Source organism: Gymnoscopelus microlampas (genome assembly GCF_963454915.1).
Source record: "Gymnoscopelus microlampas genome assembly, chromosome: 9".
In the NCBI taxonomy this organism is placed as follows: Eukaryota; Metazoa; Chordata; class Actinopteri; order Myctophiformes; family Myctophidae; genus Gymnoscopelus; species Gymnoscopelus microlampas.
Window position 1 is genome coordinate 27083525 of NC_139946.1, and position 20045 is coordinate 27103569.

General features: G+C 41.5%; 1 protein-coding gene across 1 annotated transcript in view; it reads left to right on the forward strand.

The window, feature by feature from the left end:
* Positions 1–724: 724 nt before the first annotated feature.
* The window catches only part of atp10a (ATPase phospholipid transporting 10A), a 63566-nt gene continuing 44245 nt past the window's right edge, over positions 725–20045 (forward strand). Inside the window, exons 1-7 of the mRNA XM_084066379.1 lie at positions 725–1433; positions 8426–8630; positions 10873–10958; positions 16717–16823; positions 17370–17501; positions 17734–17864; positions 19389–19641. Coding sequence (XP_083922505.1) covers positions 1003–1433; positions 8426–8630; positions 10873–10958; positions 16717–16823; positions 17370–17501; positions 17734–17864; positions 19389–19641 — 1345 coding nt within the window. The 5' untranslated portion in view covers positions 725–1002. The remainder of the gene's footprint in view (positions 1434–8425; positions 8631–10872; positions 10959–16716; positions 16824–17369; positions 17502–17733; positions 17865–19388; positions 19642–20045) is intronic.

Genomic DNA, 20045 nt, shown 5'->3' on the forward strand with positions numbered 1-20045 from the left:
TGAACTTTTGACATAAGGGACATGGTGAACTCCACTGATAGTACCGCGTGGCACTTGGAGACACAAAAAACACACAGGTTGGGATAGAGGAGGGAGGGGGCGGGGCCCCAGTGCCTTAGATTCCTCCCCCACGTTCACGAACGTCCTCATTGTGCTGGAAACTGCGCAGAATCGCAGCTCTACACGGGAAAAAGTTTACACGACACCAGTAGACAAGCAGCGTTGCCAAGTCTGCTTATTATAAGCGACTTTGGGCTTGTTTTTGTGTAAAGTAAAGTTGCTTGTAAATTTGGTTGGTTGCGTTTTTTGGGGCTTGTTTCTTAAGTGTAGTTGGTTATTTGGGCTTGTTTCTTAATGTTGTTTAAAACAGTGGTTCTTATACATTTTCATGTCAAGGACCCCCAAATCAATATGTATTTGTCCACACGAAGGCCCATCTGAAAAAGAAAATTGTGCCAGGGACCCCATACCAGATTTGAGTTCAAATGTTGTCTTTTATTATTCAAACATTTTCGCCCTTTCCCCAAGATATTTTTGAAAATAATAGATCGGCTACTTTCAAAGAGCTGATGAATATAGATAAAGTAAAGTGCTCATGTGGCCTCATTTTGGGCTTGTTTTCCTAGACCCGGTTGCTTGTTTCTCTCGCAAGACCTGGCAACACTGAAGTCAATCCACATGTTGTACAAGTCGTCGATCGAGCTGCTGTTGAAAGTGGAGAAGTTATGCTGCCGGCCCTTAATATTTCAGCATCTTCCCCAACAGAGCAGCAGTAGGAAAAAAGGCGAAAGTTTTCCTCTTGATTGGAAGAAGAAAAGAGGAGTCGATATCATGGACGAAAACGAAAAACTCGACTGAAAAGAAAAGAATGATCTGATCATTCTTTACACACACGTTAAAACGATGATTACATAGCACTTTTTTGAGCTTTGGGTTTTTTTTTTTTTTTTGCGAAACGGGGACGAAACGAGCAAAAAAAAACTTTTGGAAAAGTTTTGAGGCATGGCGCGACAACAGACCGAAGAAGAAGCCGGGATGGCCAAGGGTTCAAAAGTGAAAAAACAAAGAAAGAAGAGAAACAAGGAGAACAAAACGAGGATCATCCACGCAAACATACTGTACGATCACGCCAAAGGAGAGGATAACCCCAACCGACACTACTCAGACAACAAGATAAAAACCACCAAATACACATTCCTGTCTTTTCTACCAAAGAACCTCTTCGAGCAGTTCCACAGATTTGCCAACGTCTACTTTGTTTTCATCGCTTTGCTGAACTTCGTGCCGGTGGTCAACGCGTTTCAGCCTGAGCTGGCCCTGGCTCCTGTGGTCTTCATCTTGTCTGTCACTGCCATCAAAGATCTGTGGGAGGATTATAGGAGACACAGGTCTGATAAAGAGATCAATCATATGGACTGTCTGGTCTACAGCAGGTATGTTCCTTAAACTGTTACTTTGTGTCAACCAACCAGTGGTGGACATTAAATAACTTAAAACTGTTACTTTGTGTCAACCAGCAACAGGCAGTGGTGTAAAGTAACTAAGTACATCTACTCAAGTACTGTACTTAAGTACAATTTTGAGTTTTTATTTGCTGTACTGGAGTATTTCCAGATTTCAGTACTCTTCATCTCAGCGGCAAATATTGTACTTTTTCTCCACTATTCTATGAAACTTAAGTTACTAGTTACTGTGCAGATATAAATGATCATATTATAAAACATAGATTAACCACTTAAGCCCTATTTTATACAGAGGCTATTTGAAAATAGCCGATCTACAAGCTCACAACGTGTTGGGAGCTTGTAGATCTGCTATTATCAACAAACATTTGAGTACTTTGACTTTTGGTACCTTAAGTATATTTTGATGCCAATACTTTTGTACTTTTACTCAAGTAACATTTTTGAACACAGGCCTTTTACTTGTAACAGAGTATTTCTATGTTGTGTTTTTGCTACTTTTACGTGAGTACTTCTTCCACCACTGCCTTTGATGGTATCTCCAGTGTTCATCGTAGCATGGACACAAAAAAGATGAATGATCTTTGTTTTGTACAGTAGTTTATGTTTATGCACCGCCACCCATAGATATCTAAGATCTCTTCAGCCTGCCAGCTCACCACAGTCAGATTGCTTTGATCAAAACACTTTAATACAGGACTATTTAGATTCCTCCAAAAGCTCTACAGTACAAGCAGATCATCAATATTGCAAGTCCCATGTAGGCTACTGTTCCAAGAGGGGCCCGCTGGTTTGAGCCAGGGATAGCTATGGGATACCATAATCTCTAGGTGTAGGAGGTGATAAAGTTGGCGAGGCCAGTGGTTCCCAACCTGTGGTCCCCACATGATTTTGGAAGGGTCCCCAGATGACAGTGAAGTGACACTTTAAGGACATTTAAGACCCTTTTAAAAATACTAAAAAAGACCATTACTGCATTAAAAGTAATCAACAAACTACTATAAAAACTGGTCAAACATTGGCCAAATTGTCTAATAATATAAGAAAGAGGCACACATTTTGAAAATAGCCGGCTTAAATGGATGCATTGTTAGCTTGTAGATCTGCTATATTCACAATATGTATATGTGGAACGGGGTCAAACAAAATGTAATGCCTCAATTCCTACAATTCCAAGTAATCATCAGTGAGGGGGGTCCCCAGTTCAAATATGTTTATTTTGTGGGGGGCCTGAAAACGTTGAGAACCACTGTGGTAGATGACAACCTGATCTAAGGGTATTCCCTATATTTTACTGTACTTTTCTTCTATCAGATATGCTATCTCTTAGCCCCTGCAATACTGAGTTGACTAAAAAGGTAAGGCCTACCTATTTTCTAGGCTAGGAAGAGTGTATGACCCTAATGAAAAGCAGCACTGTCAGCCCTGGCCTGTACAGAGCATAATTCATGGTAATCAAAAGACTCACTGTTTAGTGACTTCACTATTTTAGCTTAGGTCTTGGCCGAAGCTGTTCTCAAAGTTGGACATAATTGAATTTTCTCGTGCTGTGGTCAATATTGTGCAAAACAATCTTCTTTCGCAACTAAGCAACACTTCACTGTTTACTACAAACTATAAACAGACTAAATTGAAAATTACATGATCCCTGTACCCTTTTCCTCGTAGTGTAAGTAAATCAGGATCTCAGCATTGACATACAGATGAACCAACTTTTCCTTGGCTGTTTTTTTTTTCTTTTTTTGTGGCAAAGTGTAGGGAGTTCTTGTTTATAATAGATGGAATTCCACTTTTATCAAAAATGCGAATATTTATCTATTCATGAAGAATAGTCTGTGTAGTACTAACTGTTTTGTTTGTTATGACTGATTTACTGTACCTCCTTTCTGCAGGGGCATAACTTGTCAAATTGAACTCCCCTTAGATTTGCCTTGCAGGCATAGAATTATTTATTTCCTCACGTGCTTTATGTAAACATGTGTTAGCCCTGTCCATCTGCACATTCTGCAGTCCCAAGCACAGGTACAACTACATTAAGACTACAAGCTCTTATGTAACTGGCTAACTAAACTTAATAGCATCTTCACAATTCAACAGTTAATTAGTCAACATGCTCCTTAAGGTTATAACAATTTATAAAGTAGAAACATTTCAAGAAAGATTATTAAGTTCTCTCAGTTAACGCAGCACTATGTACGGTAACTTTCCTCTTTTACCCCAGATTTGAACCTGGTTTCCTGCTTAAGTGCTGGCATTTGTACCATTGAGCTAATAGAGCAGGCCTGCCTGCTCGGGGGATAAATTGAATCTTGACCATCAGCTAAAAATTTGTGTCTAGGTGAGACATGACCTTGGACTAGATATAAATGTCTTAATAGAAGAGCAGGGAGACATGATACAATACAACCTCCCCAATTGTATAAGTTATATTGTATTAACATACTCTACCATACAGATTGGATCAACTTACATTTATTCATTAAAAAAGTTACATAGCGGGCTCTAATGGCTTTAATGTTTCCAAGCTAAATTTGACAGATAAACCACATAGTGAGAGCATATATGTATGAGTGGTGCAGCAACAAAAGTTTCTGCAAATTAAATAATGTAGGCCAAGTTGTCCTGTGTTTTTCTTTCATTAGATAACTATGTTTGTAGTTTTTAAAATGTTGTCTTTGCGAAAATAAACAAACCACCTATGATATCCACTGTCTGAAATCATCCAGTCCTTGGCAAGAGTTTAGGCATTTCTAATGCCAAAAGAACAAGAATGACAGTTGTATTTCCAATTTAGAACCATCGCACTGTTCACAGTACAGGGCTTATAGTTGTCAAAATCGAAGGCATCAATTTTTCATAGTATTGTCAACACAGGATGAATAATGATGGCACAGACAGCAGACAACAATCCTATTTGATGTCATTGTTGAATTAAATAGGCTACAGGCAAAGATATCAGCTAACTAAGAGACCTGAGGCCTGTTCCTCAAAAGAGAATTAAAGCTTAAGCCTGGCTTTAACACCTATCCTGGCTTAATTTAGCCAGGATTAGGGCTGAATCGGTTCCTCAAAAGCTGAATTAGCTTGAAGATTAGTTTAGCCAGTTCACCCGGGCTAAGTTTAGCCATGAGCCGATTCCTCAAAAGAGAATTGAAGCAATCCTACCTTAGTTACCATGGCAATTTAGCTGTGAAGTTAGCCTGGTCAGGAGCAGGCTAACAGCCAAGCTTACTTAATCCAGTGCCTTGTTCTTCAAGTTTTTCCACAGTTAATTCAACACATGTGTTTGAATATGGACTCATTTTAATGACCTTGCATTCAAATAAAATGAAATAAATACAATCAGATATAATCAAATTAATTATATTACTGAAATAGTGTGTGACCATGAATCATAATTGTTTCACAATGACTCATGGGATGTCATTGTCACTCTGTTAACACTATAGTTCATATTGTTGTTAGATGTTTGATAATATATTACAGATTTTTTTTAATATTATTAAAAAAATATCTATATATTTATATATATATATATATATATATATATTACAAAGAGCCTCTTCACTGAATGTAAGTCAATGAGGAGCATATTTTAAATGATCAATTTCTAGTCAATGGAGAAATTATTTTTTATTTCTTGTCCACCTTTGGAGTTACATCATGAACTACACAACCCAAACCTCTACCAAAGTGGTCTTGCAAATGTGGGGTTATTGCGTGTCCCGCCCCCATCCCCCCCCCGTACCCCCGTCCCCCGCTCATCCCGTCGCGGCCCCCAGTCGCGGTCAACCCCCCCGTCCCGTCCCGTTGCCGTCCCGTACCGTCGCGCGCACACGCACACACACGCACGCACACGCGCACACGCACACACACACACACACACACACACACACACACACACACACACACACACACACACACACACACACACACACTCTGTGTGTGCTTGCAATACTTTGCCACGATGTCTCCCTGGATCTATTTATTGCAGTCGCGTTTCTCGCTTATAATACATTTCACTTCCTTGTATGATTCCATGAGCTGCTGCAATGCTGCTGTTCAGCCACAGAGAGGAACGCCGCTCTGGTTTTGGACTCCATGATTGGTCAAGTTCAAGGATTCTGCTATCGACTTTCATGGTCTTTTATAGAAATACGTGAAGCTTGGCTTCATTATCCTGGCTCGACACAGCCTGGCTTGACAAGGCCTAGCTCGACAAAGTCGCTCCTTTTCAGCCTGGCTTTGCTTTGAGGAACGGAATAAACGAGGCTTATATGGACCCGACTTTGTCAAGTCTGGATTTGGCTTAAGTCCAGGCTTAGTTTATTCACCTTTTGAGGAACAGGCCCCTGCTTATCTGCAGTCTTCTTGCTACTGTATTATAATTCTTAACAAGAATTTTTGGAAGTCACATGCTTCCAAGAACGCACATGGATTCACATATCAGGAAAACGGCATGTTGGCTCACTCACGTGGCTTTGTTTATGTTAGTTGTGCATATTTGTTTTAAACATTTATTTTACTCTTTCCAAGGATTGTTCTGTTGGTCCTGTTAGTAAGTCTGTTTTCCATGTGGTAATAGAATTAATGAGCTTCAGATGTCCCTCCTATCCAAACTACTCCAAGACCATGCTTGTCAGGGTTAGAAATTAGAATGTTCTGTGCTGTAGTTGCAGAAAATGAACCTACTGTACATCCTATTCAGAATGAATGTCAAATTGAAGGAAAGGTGCAGGTAAAGCTAACCCTCCTTTTTTAACGAAGTGAAAGAAAGTATTCAGAGTGAAAGGCAAATTGTAGGAAAAGTACAGGTAAATGTGACTCTCCTTTTGTTTAAGGAAGTGAAAGTGTATTCATAATGAAAGTCAAATTAAAGGAAAAATACAGATAAAAGTGACCCTTTGTTTAACCACATGAACACAGTCCATTCCTTTTCTGGGCATGTTTATAACATATAGGTGAACATTTGGCCAAAATAGCAGATCTACCAGCTCACGTGTTGCTTTATGTTGTTGTGATCTTGTAGATCAGCTATTTTCCCTATCTGACACATATCAAAGTATATAGGGTTTTAGTGGCTAATGAAATAAAAGTATAACGCTGCGAGTAAGGCCTTCAGGCATTTATGTTCTCCTGAACATCAATACTCCAGGGTCTTTGATGACAGACCGGTTAGTGTCTCTGCCTGGAGATGTTCATCTTGTCATAATATTTGGCCTCGCTCACTTTGTTTACAGATAGACCCCCGGGGCATTGAAGCTTAGGTCTGTGTAATAAAGAAAATTGCTATCCATTTTTATATATATAATAAATATAGAAGTATACTGTAAGCTTTACAATAGAAAATATTTTGCTATTGGCCTATACCTTGATAATGTGTGTGTGTCTGTCTTGGGTACAAACACACTTGGGGTCATCATGCCACACCGATGAAATGGAGACAGGAGATTTTACCAGCAATTATGAAAAAAAACAAAAACAATTATATCTTCGGACACATTACCTGAAATGATTTGCTCCGATAACCACATTCCCTCTGAAGACATTACTGCCCCTGTCTGAATGTTGACCAACCGTCCTTTTAGCCTATGCTATGGCAGAGAAACGTTTCTATATTGTATATATCAAAAGTTTGTATTCAAATGAATGGACTTTAGTGAGCTGCAATTGTCATTATAATTGCAGTGTATGATGAAATATTCACTACTGTACTATATAATTATTATTATATAATACATACATATATTTCACAGGGACAGTGTGATTCAGACAGAACCCAAGAAAGACATTGTGGTTTTCTACATTGGGATATGAGTCATTAGTGTGTGGAGGGGTTTGGTTATTAATAAATAATGGAGTGGGTTCTATAAGCCTTGCAAAGCTCATGGGTCGGTTCTGAACAGTTGCTTTCGCAGCAGATCGACCCAGGCATTATTTAGAAAACCTGGAAAATGGAATTGTAGAGAAACCCAAATGAAACACCTAAAGGAAACGTGTGTGCTCTTGTTGTGACGCACAGTATCCTGTCAGCAGTGGTGTTGTTTGCTCTGAGGAGAAAACTCCACTGTCTTGGCACTGTGTAAAAATAGACACCGTCTGCCTCAGTGAGACTTTCCTCAAACCATGTCCTTCGTGTCATAAAGACATTGTCATGTTAGTGGCATTCTTTTGTGTCTGTGAGGGAATCCTGTCTGTTGAACCGCACAAAATGGAAGGGCAGAGCCCATCCTCAGGAACCACTTTCACCTGGCGTCCATATTTATTTCATGTCATGTTATGCTGTACTGAAGACGAAAAATTCCAAAATGTTTTGAAAATTATTATTTTAATTGCTAAATTAGCAGATCTTGTATAGACTTGATAGGCTATATGCATCATTGATGTCTTGTTCAGAGAGTATTTTGCATTTTTTCTGTTATATATTGTTAGAAAATCTGTTAGTATAATATGAGAGAGAATCTCCATGCATGCACAGTTGCACACATGCATGTTATCGCACCCTGATCAGGTAATGGAACAGAGCTTTTTTTCCACACCCAGGCCACACTACTTTGCCCTCAGAGCTTTTTCCAACAGGGAATGTTTCCTATTTCGTTTTTCTCCGATGAGGAATGGCCGTGTTCTTGCTCATCGACTGAGCGACTTTGCATTAGACATGCAACCCTACTGTATTTACTGCTGGTGCTTAGCAGCAGGTTGAAGTTGTTTAGGGAGCAGTGGGGCACAAAGCACCACTTTAGAATTGCACCAAAGCCACCAACAGGCCGGTTCCTTTTTACACAGAAGAGTTTGTTTTTGTATTTTTTTTGCCTTCCAAAAATAATTGGCAGAAGCGGAGCTGTGGTTTCCGTTTACGCCACATCTCAATTATGAGAACAATAGAGCTGTGGCTCATTCTTTGCCAACCGCAATTTAAGACCAGCCTGCTTTTTTGTCCCTGTCGTTCTTCCTCTGGACAGACTGGAACGACGCTATGTGGAGAAATACTGGAAGGAGATCCGGGTGGGAGACTTCATCAGGTTGCGCTGCAACGAGATCCTCCCTGCGGACGTCCTGCTGCTGAGCACCAGCGACCCGGACCGTCTGTGCCACATCGAGACGGCCACCCTGGATGGGGAGACCAACCTGAAGCAGAGGCAGGTGGTCCGCAGCTTCTACGACCTGGTGAGACCCGCGACCCACATTACGTGATTCCCATCACCCCGTCACCTTGAATTGGTCCGTGTTGTTCTAACTCTGTGGTTTTCATTTGCAGGTGTGTATTAAAGGTTGGTGGTTTGGTTATGACTTCATTGCGGTTTTCAACTCTTGTCATTACCCTGCACAGTAGCAAGACCTGATGTAATCTGCTGTAGAAAATAAAAACAAACGGCATGTTAAAGTCTGATTTAAACTAGATGCACAGACCTAATTCTGCTTGAGTGAGCGAGGCCAATGCATAGTTTGCACAGTTGATTAGAGACTGCGACTCAAGCCAGAAATATTCAAAAAAGGAAACCAGTTTGAACAGAATATTGACAAATTGAATGTGTGGCTTGTTCAATTTGAAAGCTTAAGTAGAAAAGTTGTTTGTTTTTACAATTTAAACAATTGAAACTAGGATACAGTAGTAGACTAACTGAGTGGTTGATTCCCCATGCAAAGCACTGTTTCTTCTTGGTGCGTGTGATGGCAGGAGGCAAGTGATTAAGCAAAGAATTCAGTGCACACAAGAAGGCTGAATTGCTTCCTCTTTGAATTTCAGATAACTTCAGATAAAAAGAGAAAGGATGTAATTCAAAGAAATAAAAAGGAAGCAGTGCAGCCCTCTTTGTGTGTGGTGCATTCTGTGTTTAATAGGATGCAGTGGTGTTTGTCCGTGTGCTGGTTTGTTCAGCTGTGTGCTCTTTGCCCAGCTTAAGTGGCCAACCGAATGACTAACAAAACACCCACGTGTGAACAAGCCCAACTTCTCATCATGCACACTCTTCTAATGACTGGGCTTCTCTCAGCTAAATGCTTTAGACTGTGTTTTTGATCATTATGCCTGAAGTGATGTGTGCTACCTTTTTTACTTGCACCAATAGGCCCTTAACCTAAAACATCCTTTAAAGTTAGATTTCCTAGGGTAACAATAGTTCACATTTGCTTAATTAATGCTAAGTGAAGTACTTGATTAACACTATCGTGTAGACATTACTCTTTAATATTGATATTGTAACGCTAGCATACCATTTGTGACTTCACCAATAACACTTAACAGTCATCTGTTTTGTGAAATGCATACCTGCCAATATGAGGCTGTGAAAAAGAGGGCGGTTTTCTGCAATTGACCTACCTTCATTGCATCCTCCCATATTGGATACCACAGATCATGTGGTAGTAAAATCACTCACAATAAAATCAAAACAAAATCTAAAATTGACATTGCAAAAGATATCGTGTGTGTGTGTGTGTGTGTGTGTGTGTGTGTGTGTGTGTGTGTGTGTGTGTGTGTGTGTGTGTGTGTGTGTGTGTGTGTGTGTGTGTGTGTGTGTGTGTGTGTGTGTGTGTGTGTGTGTGTGGGGGGGGGGGGGGGGGGAGGATCGTGGGAAGACCTAAGAAGCTGGAAGGATAATGTGATGCAGCACCACAGTCTGCATCATCATGCTAGATTGCTTCATTTACCCTAAGTGAGATGGGAGATAGTGCAGGGCGACCAGTTAATTAGCTACACAATTATATGCTTGTTGTGACTATAGAAGTGTATGGTTATTAATAAAGGCAAACACTGAATAAGAACTAATCTGGACTGGTAGTGATTGAGTAACAAATAATTGTATTCAAACGTAGGCAGCAGCAGTTGCCATTGATGAAGTGCACTACTTCAATTACCAGAATTCAGCACATTTAGTCCAAACATACCTTAAAACACATGGTGTTTTCTGATGTGGATAGCAGTTAGAAAAGGAGAATTTCTTGTTCAGATCAATTTCATCCATTATCACAGCAACCTGTGTGAAGCAGGCTTGAGTGAGAGTAGGGAACTCCCGCCAGGCATGGTGTTTGCTCATGTGCACCTGTGCCTCTGGGTTGGGTTGCCAGGTACAGAAACTGAAAAATACCCAATCGATTTGTATCATTCTGATATCCGGAGATTAACGGGAGAAATTACCAGCCGGGAGTACAGCGGGAGAAAGGGTTAAGAATAGGGACACTGCCATAAAAACGCTAATGTTGGCAGGTATGGAAATGTGCAAACAGAAGGCATCATGTACAAATTTGGGCTGATTTAACACTATTCCAATACATTGGTATAGTGACATATTCATGGAAAATATTACCTTTTTATTGAGAACATTTTCTAGTCTCCTTAATTTAGCTGTCCAATTTGGTGGCCATAATATTTTCAATGACTGAATAACCAATTTTACCTTTATGTTTGCAGGATTGTGACTTTGACCCCTCCAAGTACAACAGTATAATTGAATGTGAAAAGCCCAACAATGACCTGAACCGATTCCGAGGCTACATGTGAGTATTCCTGTAATTGGTGCTGTATTGGCTTGCTTCAGCAAGAAGCGTGTTGTTTGATGGATGGAGCTACTGAAACGTCAAGCAGTCTCTCTGTGTTTAACTTAAGTGATACAGCGCTTCATGATGTGCTGTCACCCGCACAAATTCAGCAGTTTTTACCTGTTTCTGTTAAATGGCATTGTCATGCTTTTTGCATTCTTTAATGTTTGTGTGTTTTCATTCTGGACACACCACCAAATAATGGAATAAATTGCTTGGAAAATGCCCTACTTTGATATTAGGAAATGACACACAAAGCAGTGGAAATTTGGGGTAGAATGCCTGAATGAGAAACCGACCATTTATCCTCTATTTTACATGCCATTATGAGTACATTAGCATAATGTCCTTGCCCACACCGTCTCCGTATGCATAACTGATCATCTCCACAATCTACCCAAGTAGACGCAAACATGAATAATGGAGAAGTGAATCTTGGTAATTGAATGACTTAATTCGCCTTGTCCTCCTTCTCACCCACCACCAACACAAAAATAATGTATGACAGAAACCCGAGGCGGCTTTGCCTGTCTTTGTTGTCAATGACATTCAGGTGTGAGTCACCCAAAGGCCTGTATGCACATCAGCTTAGTTTTTCCTTTAAGACTGTAAGTATTACTGGATGAATGAGAGAGTCTGACACACGCGCTGTAACAAAGTCGTTTACATTTCATGTACGCTAGCATTATTCAAGTGACCTGCCAGCCATAATTATCTTGCTAAGACTTATTCAGCACGGTAGCGGAGCCTCCCATCGTCTCACGTTTCCCCCCTGACTTAACAATAGACATCACATGCTGGAGTTGCAGGAAATGGTAGTCTCTCAAGAAGATATACCTATGTGATTGTTTTCTGGTTAATGCAGTCAAATCCTCAGTGTTAATTTAAGTTAGCCTGGAAACCAGACGAATCTGCCAGAGCTAAAAAAGAAATAGCCCTGCAGTGATATTAGTCTGGCCATGCCAGTCTAGGTGTAAGTGATACATTTCTGTTTACATTGCTTTTTTTGTTAAAAGGTTAAAAGCTTTATTTTTTTTATTGTTGTTGAGTGTTTGTTCAGTAACACTGGTCTACCCGTCTCTCCCACTCTCTAGTTAACAAAAAATAAATCTTCAGGTTTTATCCAATCAGGTGATTTATCAGGTTCAATTGTATTCCAATACAATGTTGTCTGCTCGTATTTATTTGTTTAATCACTTCCAATTGTATCCAATCGTATTTTCTGTTTGCGGGACAGTGATCACTCTATATAGCAATGATCAGTATCAGAATATAGAGCTATTTAACACTTATTCTAACAAAATATCACTTACACCCCTTTTAAGCCCCATTTTATACGTTGTCATATGACGGTGTCGCATTGCGACACATTGTGAGCTTGTAGATCAGCAGTTTCTGCAATCTTTCCAAAATAGGGACACCGGGCAGAAAGTTGTTAGCTCTCTCAGAGTTGGATGAACTCTGAGGATTTAGCTGTGTAGGAGGTGTTGCAAGCAGTGGTGAGTCGGAGATGAGTGTGTGTACATCCGCCGGCTAGAGGAGCAGAGGTCAGCTCTCGGCCCAGTGAGAAAATGACCCAGGGGCGGTTCAGTTTGCACTGTCTGGCTGCTCAGAGAACATAACCTACCATTCGCGGCCGTGTTATCTCGAAACAGTGGGCCGGTCATGACCGGAAATCGGATCACACTGACACAGCCACAGGTTAGCGGACCGAGAGCAACTTGGGACAAGGGGAACGTTGTGTTCCTGCACGGTGATCACACAAAGGAGTTCAAATTCATCTCCCGAGTTGAACCGAGGCAACAAAGGCTGGTTGACGTGAACGATGATGTATATGTGACCTTTTTTCACCCTCACTGCCCAGCCATGCGATTCTCAACTGTGTGTGTGTGTGTGTGTGTACACAAGCTTGCTTGCTTGCTGTCCAGTTGTTCCTCTGCCGTGGGCAGGCCGTCGGATGAGCTCTTAACTAGAGCCCAAACTATGACAGATTTTTGGTCCAATTCTCATTCCGATTTTGGCACACGCAGCAAAGGTCGTCGGGATCGGGAGTCGAACCCGCGACACGCTGTCAGGCTGGCATTGCAGCCTAGGGTGCCTGGACCGCCACGCTGCGGCCCATGCCTACGACGATGTCTTTGCAAAGAAATTAGAAAGGCACAGTAACAGACACACACAGGCACACATGACGTACACGCACGTGCACAACGTTGAAAGAACGAAATAGCAGAAATACCTTTTTCTGCGTGAGCGAAAGGGCAGTGATGTCAGGTTCAGGTGGAGATCTAAAAGATCGGCGGTACATGTTTTTGTGAGGCAAAATATGGGCCAAATAACGAAACAAATGTATACTGAACAATTGAAAGTACACTATCCACTAACATAGCTAGAACGTAGCAGAGACGATGAATAACACAATGAATAAGACGGAAACGATAATACAGTGGCGTCGTTAGGGGTGGGCTTCGGTGGCTATAGCCACCAATGTTTTATCCAAAGCCACCAATAAAAGAAAATAAAAAATGAAAAAATTAAAAGTTTTTTTTTTTTTCTTAATTATATATCTATCACCCTAACCTAACCCTACCCCTAACCCTAAAACCGAAATAAAGTAACAAAAAACGTGGAAAAAAGCACCCAAATCCGCGAACAAAAACGCAGCGCGCGTGCATGTGCCCGTTGCCTGCGGGGCTAAGCCCCCGACCTAGTAGAGACCTAGCGACGCGTCTGCGATAATACAAAAAAAAATGAACCAAAAAGTTAATAAAAATAAATGAAAGCTTTTGATAGATAAAAAATGCACCGAACTAGAAGCTGACAACGTGTTGTGAGCTTGTAGATCGTCTATTTTTGCCGAAAATAACCTATAATATTTCATTAATTGGTAAACAATCGGCACACATCGGCTGCATAATTGCTGATACCAATATCAAATAATGCCTGATATATCGGCCAGACCGATGTATCGGTCGGGCTCCACTCTTAACCCATTAAGACCTGAGGCCATTTTCACAAATGCTTTATAAATCAGTAGTTCTCACACTTAAAAATTAGCAGATGTACAAGCTTTCAGTAAAAAAGCTGTGAGCTTGTAGATCTGCTATTTTTGAATAGCCAATCCTAACGTCTAAAATGACACAGATGCTTTCCCAGCTTTAGTGGGTTAACTGCCGAACATACATTAATGGACGTGTTTTGAGCTTGACACACAGAGAGAGAGAGAGAGGGAGTGGGGGCGGGGGTGGGGGTACAGTCAGCTGATACTGTGGCCCACATGATTCTGACATTTATTCTGGGCGCTGATAGAGACCAGATGCAGCCAGCATTCCGTTGCCAGGCTACAGTGGAGTGCAGGGGATGGGAGGGGAGGCAGGCGGGTCGAGGTGAGGGGACGACGCTCGTCTCAACCATGTTTTATTACATTACGGGGGCAATGGCACCGAGTCTAATCTCACTCACTGCGTGTGTGTGTGTGTGTGTGTGTGTGTGTGTGTGTGTGTGTGTGTGTGTGTGTGTGTGTGTGTGTGTGTGTGTGTGTGTGTGTGTGTGTGTGTGTGTGTGTGTGTGTGTGTGTGTGTGTGTGTGTGTGTGTGTGCGCGTGTGTGCATGTGACTGAGAGAGTGTCTCAGACTGATCAATTCAGTGACTGACCAAGGGTGCTGCGTTGACAAGGGCCGAGCCGTGAACCGTGGCAAACCGCTTAAAAAAAAAGGGGGGGGGGGGAAGCCCAGGGACACGGTTATTAATCTGTAATGGTTGTGACTTATCAGTCTGCCTGCTGCCAAGAGGCCAAAGGCTGAAGGCTTCCTGTTAGTAAACATGCTGACACTGTGACATGTTGGAGAGAGAGAGGTGCTTCAATAGAGCTTCAGATGATTGAGCATCGCTCCCCGGGCTAAACGCTCGCCGACTATTTAAGTTAACACACTTGTAATCCACGATTTAGTAATGGGATTAAGGCTCACGTTAAAAGCTTAGCGCTCTCCCATTTATAGGCACATAACACCCCCCCCTCCACATTTTATACTTGCTCAATATACGTCTTGCTTTCTTTCTTTCTTTCTTTCTGTCCACAAGCTTAGACTAAGAGGGGTTTGAACTTCTCCGGTGGGCCACCCAGGAGAGCCGCTTATGAATTCAAGCCTTCCATGGGATTGGTCTCGATGATCCTGATAAGCTGTAAAATGTTAGATTTTTTTTTTAAGCGAGATCTGAGGGTCAGCGATAAAGCTGTGCATCGCCTGATTGACTCGGTGCCCCTGCGGTGCTCGCCAATAGAGTTGCTGGTGAGGTCAGTGTTTGTATATCAGAGGGATTTTGTGCTGAGATAAGGCGAGGACTGAGAGGTGCTTTAGAGCGTGATCGATGGAGGCGCTCAGCAGAATGGACTGAAGTCGTCTTGGGGAGCTGTATTTTTCCTCGTACACACTGGGTCAGCCGGTATATTTAATCGTGCACTAGGCATTTTTTTTTTACATGCCGTACCTTCCTGGTGTTTTACCAGGGTATATGACGGTATTTGTGTAATTTTTAAAAAATAAACTCCCAGCAAAAACGTAAAAGCTGAGATGCTGGTGAGTCATTGTAGCATCATGTATGACAGCGGTTCTCAAACTATGGGTCGCGACCCAAAGTGGGGTCGCAAGAGGGTGTCGCTGGGGTCGCACATTGACAACCAAAAAAAATAAATATCCCCCCCCCCCCCAAAAAAAAAAGCCACCGGCTGAGTGAGGCACACAAACTGATTTTAGTTGTTCATAAACGATTTACTCAGGACTTACAGTATGTTCAATATGAGCAGGTGGATCACGGGTCCATTTGGTGACATATGCACCTTCGCGGAGTGAAATTTAAATCGAGGGGGGGGGGGGGGATTTGTAGAGGAATCGTGGGGCGGAATCGCGAGGGGAGGGGGGGTGTAATGGGGTCGTCCAAAAAAAATCCCTCATAATATGGGGTCAGGGTTTAAAAAAGTTTGAGAACCCCTGATGTACAAAACAGGGTATGTAAGTAAAACTAAAAAATATACAAAAGATGGCAGTGCAAAAGACATCACTGCTGAACTAAAATATCAGTCTCATGTGTCATAAATGTCTAATACACGTACATGATTAAAAGAGACAACAGTTGTTACTACAGAGAATGAAATCTGTTAAATTGCAGAATATCAATACATTGAAATACTTTAAATATATTACATTTTATTGTTTTCCTTGCCCATGGAATAATCTGGCCCATGGAATAATAATAATACGTACATATGAAATGAAGACCCTTCTTCCATATATTCATCATAGCTTCCTGGAGGACCCAATGACACTTGTTGGTGCTTTTTGTCTGCCTGACGTTTGTTGAGCCACTGCTCCTCCCAGAAAAATATCGTTGCTGTCGGGCAGAAACCTTGTATCTTCATATTTAAACTTGTCATGTTTTTTTCGCCAATTAATGCCCTTGCTCGTTATATTACAGTGTCAGAGGGAAGTAGCAAAAATAGCCGATCTACAAGTTGTAGATTGGCAATTTTTGATTAGTATTTGCTTAAGTGGGTCTATGGGTTTTATAAATACGCAAAAATATTAACAAGAGTTTGTGATTAAAATAACTACATTAGATCCTTTCAAACACAGGCTCTTTTTTTGTTTATTTTTTACATTTTCTGAAAGGTTTTCCACCATTCCATATTTTTTAACATCTTGGAAACTCTTAACTTTGTCAGAATCCACCGGAGTGGCAGAAGAGACGGCCTGTACAAAGACAACCTGCTGCTGAGGGGCTGCACCATCCGCAACACGGAGGAGGCGGTGGGGATCGTCATCTATGCAGGTGGGCCAAGCCTTAACCTCTTAAACCCACTGGACCAGTGGTTTTCAACATTTTCCATATCAAGGTCCATTATTTATTCAGCATTTGAGCCACGGATTCACCATTTGATGAGATTTAGCATCTCAGACCCCAAAACTTGTATTGATGTGGTGCCATTAGGAGAGATAACACAGGCAAGTGTTGATCAAAATCGCAATTCTTTAATAAAGTAATGCAGATGTTTAACAGTAATTTAACTATTGAGAGCGTAAAATGAAACCAAATGGACCCATAAGGGTCCATTTGGTTTCATCTGAAAAGGTTTCGTGCCAGGGACCCTCAGAAGAGAAGATTTGTGTTAAAACAAAAAATGTAATAGCCAACGTATAAAATATGGATAAAGTGGTTAAAATGAGTGTGATGCTGTTCAAATTTAGCGGGGAACCTCCTGGAACCCCCCCCCAAGGTTTCACATTTCATTCTGTATTGGACCCCGTGTTTGTGTCATTCCTGTATTGGACCTTGTGTTTGTGTCATTAGCCATTAGTAACACCCAGCGTCTTGCAGGTCATGAGACCAAGGCCATGCTGAACAACAACGGGCCACGCTACAAGCGCAGCAAGCTGGAGCGTCAGATGAACATAGACGTGTTCTGGTGTGTCATCATCCTGCTGGTCATGTGCCTGTTTGCCGCCATCGGTGCGTATAAGCGAGCGCGCTCTCGGGTCGCCATGCAAAACAAGTGGTGTTGGGACTTTCTTAACAGAGAATTACACCCTTAACCCCTCCCACTTTGGCCTCATTATCTTGGACATTACTGAGAACGACAAAGAACCAGTTGATGATTGGAAGTCAGCACTATACCAAGCTGGTATTATTTATATCTTGTTGTTTCCAAGCATGAGATGACCTTGTGCTTGTGCTCTTCCAGGTCATGGGCTGTGGATGTTCCAGTACGGCGATAAGAGGCCCGTGTTTGACGTTCTCAGTCCTGAAGGGACAGACTTATCGCCTGCCCTGTCAGCCGTTTATCTGTTTCTCACCCTGATCATCGTCTTTCAGGTAGCCACCAGAGAACTTCCCATTACAGAAACAACTTTGCAGTGACTTTTAAATACAAGATATGCCCCGTCCCTCTATATAGATATATAAATGTATCAGTATGCAAAGTTAGTAGTGTATGTGCGACGTTGTAATCTAATCAAACATTGCCACAATGGCGTGAAGATGCATTATATGAAAGGAATTGATTTATACCCTCTCCCGGTATATAAAGAGGCAAGTAAGGAAAACGATTGGCTGTATGTATGACATGGAAATGTCCATTAGGGGTGCAACAATTAATCAAACTACTGGTAAATTGATTTAACCCATTGAGGCCTGAGGCGATCAGTTTTTCAAAAAGAAAAACAATTTTCAAGATTTTTCAAAAATAGCAGATCTACAAGCTCGGTGCTGCGCTATGAGCTTGTATATCTGCTATTTTTGAATAGCCAAAGAAAAGTGACACAGATGCGTTCCAGGTCTTAATGGGTTAATCGATTAAAAAATAATAATAATCTATTTAGCCGGGAAAATGTGAAATGTTAAAAATGTCCAGCATCCCTATTTTGCAAGCTTGTAGATCGGTTATTTTAGCTATTTTTATGTAACACCATTGTGCAACGAAGTATGCAAATAAGGCTTAAGTGTTTAATCAGACTAATCGATTTAGTCGATTTATAAACAATCTTTTAGAATATTTTTGTGTCAATTTGTTGATATAAAAAATACAAAAACATTATTTCAAAAAGCTTGTTTATTATTCGATTAATCATAAACGTAATCACTAATTTCCTAATGTCCATGACATCCTCTGTTTATGTGTGACATAAGTATCTTTACAATGAGTTAGGGCTATCTAGATTTGGCCAGATGAGGGACGTTGTCTCTTTGTAAAGTTATAAACCATATACTGTTCCAAATCAAAAGGAGAACAAAATTACAAACTCTCAGTTATTGATTGTGGGTAGTGTTTTGCTTGCATGTTAAAATATCGCGTTGAAATGTTTCGACAAAATGTCAGCTGTTGCAGTACGGTCCCTTGGTATCAAGTGACACTTCAGATTAATTAAATTTTCATCAAAGATTGATTTATGGTCATGCGTACCTTCCGAACAATAATTGAGAAAAGTTTGAGGCCCATCAATGTTATGAAACTTGATCTGAATTAAAAACACAAGGCTCTTGTGTTCCAGGCAAAATCATTATCCTCACCAACACTGCCTCAATTGTACCCACTTTAGCAGTGGGTTAAGAGCTGTCTAATTTCCCTGTGGAGTTGTGTGAGAAAGCTAACTTCATCACGCCAGGGGCATAAAAGAACACAACTTTGAATTGAAAAAGTTTTTTTCAGGAAATAAATGCATGTTTGTAATAAAAAATGATAGGACATGGACTGAAGGTTAAAGAGACAATCAGGCCCCGACTTGAGACAGGAGTTCTTTCTAGCACGAGAGAGCAATACATCGTCTCCTCCGCTGCAGTCAGTGTTTGCTTCCACTTGTAAATGACCTCTGGTAACAAATGCCCTGTCTGCTCTCCTAGGTGCTGATTCCCATCTCGCTCTTCGTGTCGATTGAGATCGTCAAGATCTGCCAGGTGTACTTCATCCATCAGGACATGGAGCTGTACGACGAGGAGACAGACTCTCACCTGCAGTGCAGGGCTCTCAACATCACTGAGGACCTGGGACAGATGCAATACATCTTCTCTGACAAGACAGGCACCCTGACAGAGAACAAAATGGTGTTCAGACGCTGCACTGTGGCCGGCGTGGAGTACTCCCACGATGCCAATGGTGAGGGAAGCCAATGCTCACACTCTGCAAGCACTATACTATATAACACATATTGAATATAACTTTTATATGTGTTTGTCCGAGGGTTGTCTGGCCCCTCGGACAAACATATATATGGGAATGTCCCTGACTGACTGACTAACTGACTGGCTAAGTCCCACCGACTAAGTCCCACCGACTGAGCTAGACAATCACAGAGCATTCGTCCCTCCTGGCTATGGGATTTAGTCTGTCCTAAGAATGAACTAACCTGTGACAGACCAATCTAGAGCTCTTCACGGGCCCCCCGATTCCGAAAATACCCGAGAGGACCCGAGACCCGTAGGGGTCTGATCCGTGTTTTATCATAATCACTCGGGGCCGGGTCGGAATCGGTCAGTATTACCTCGGAAGGGAACTGGATC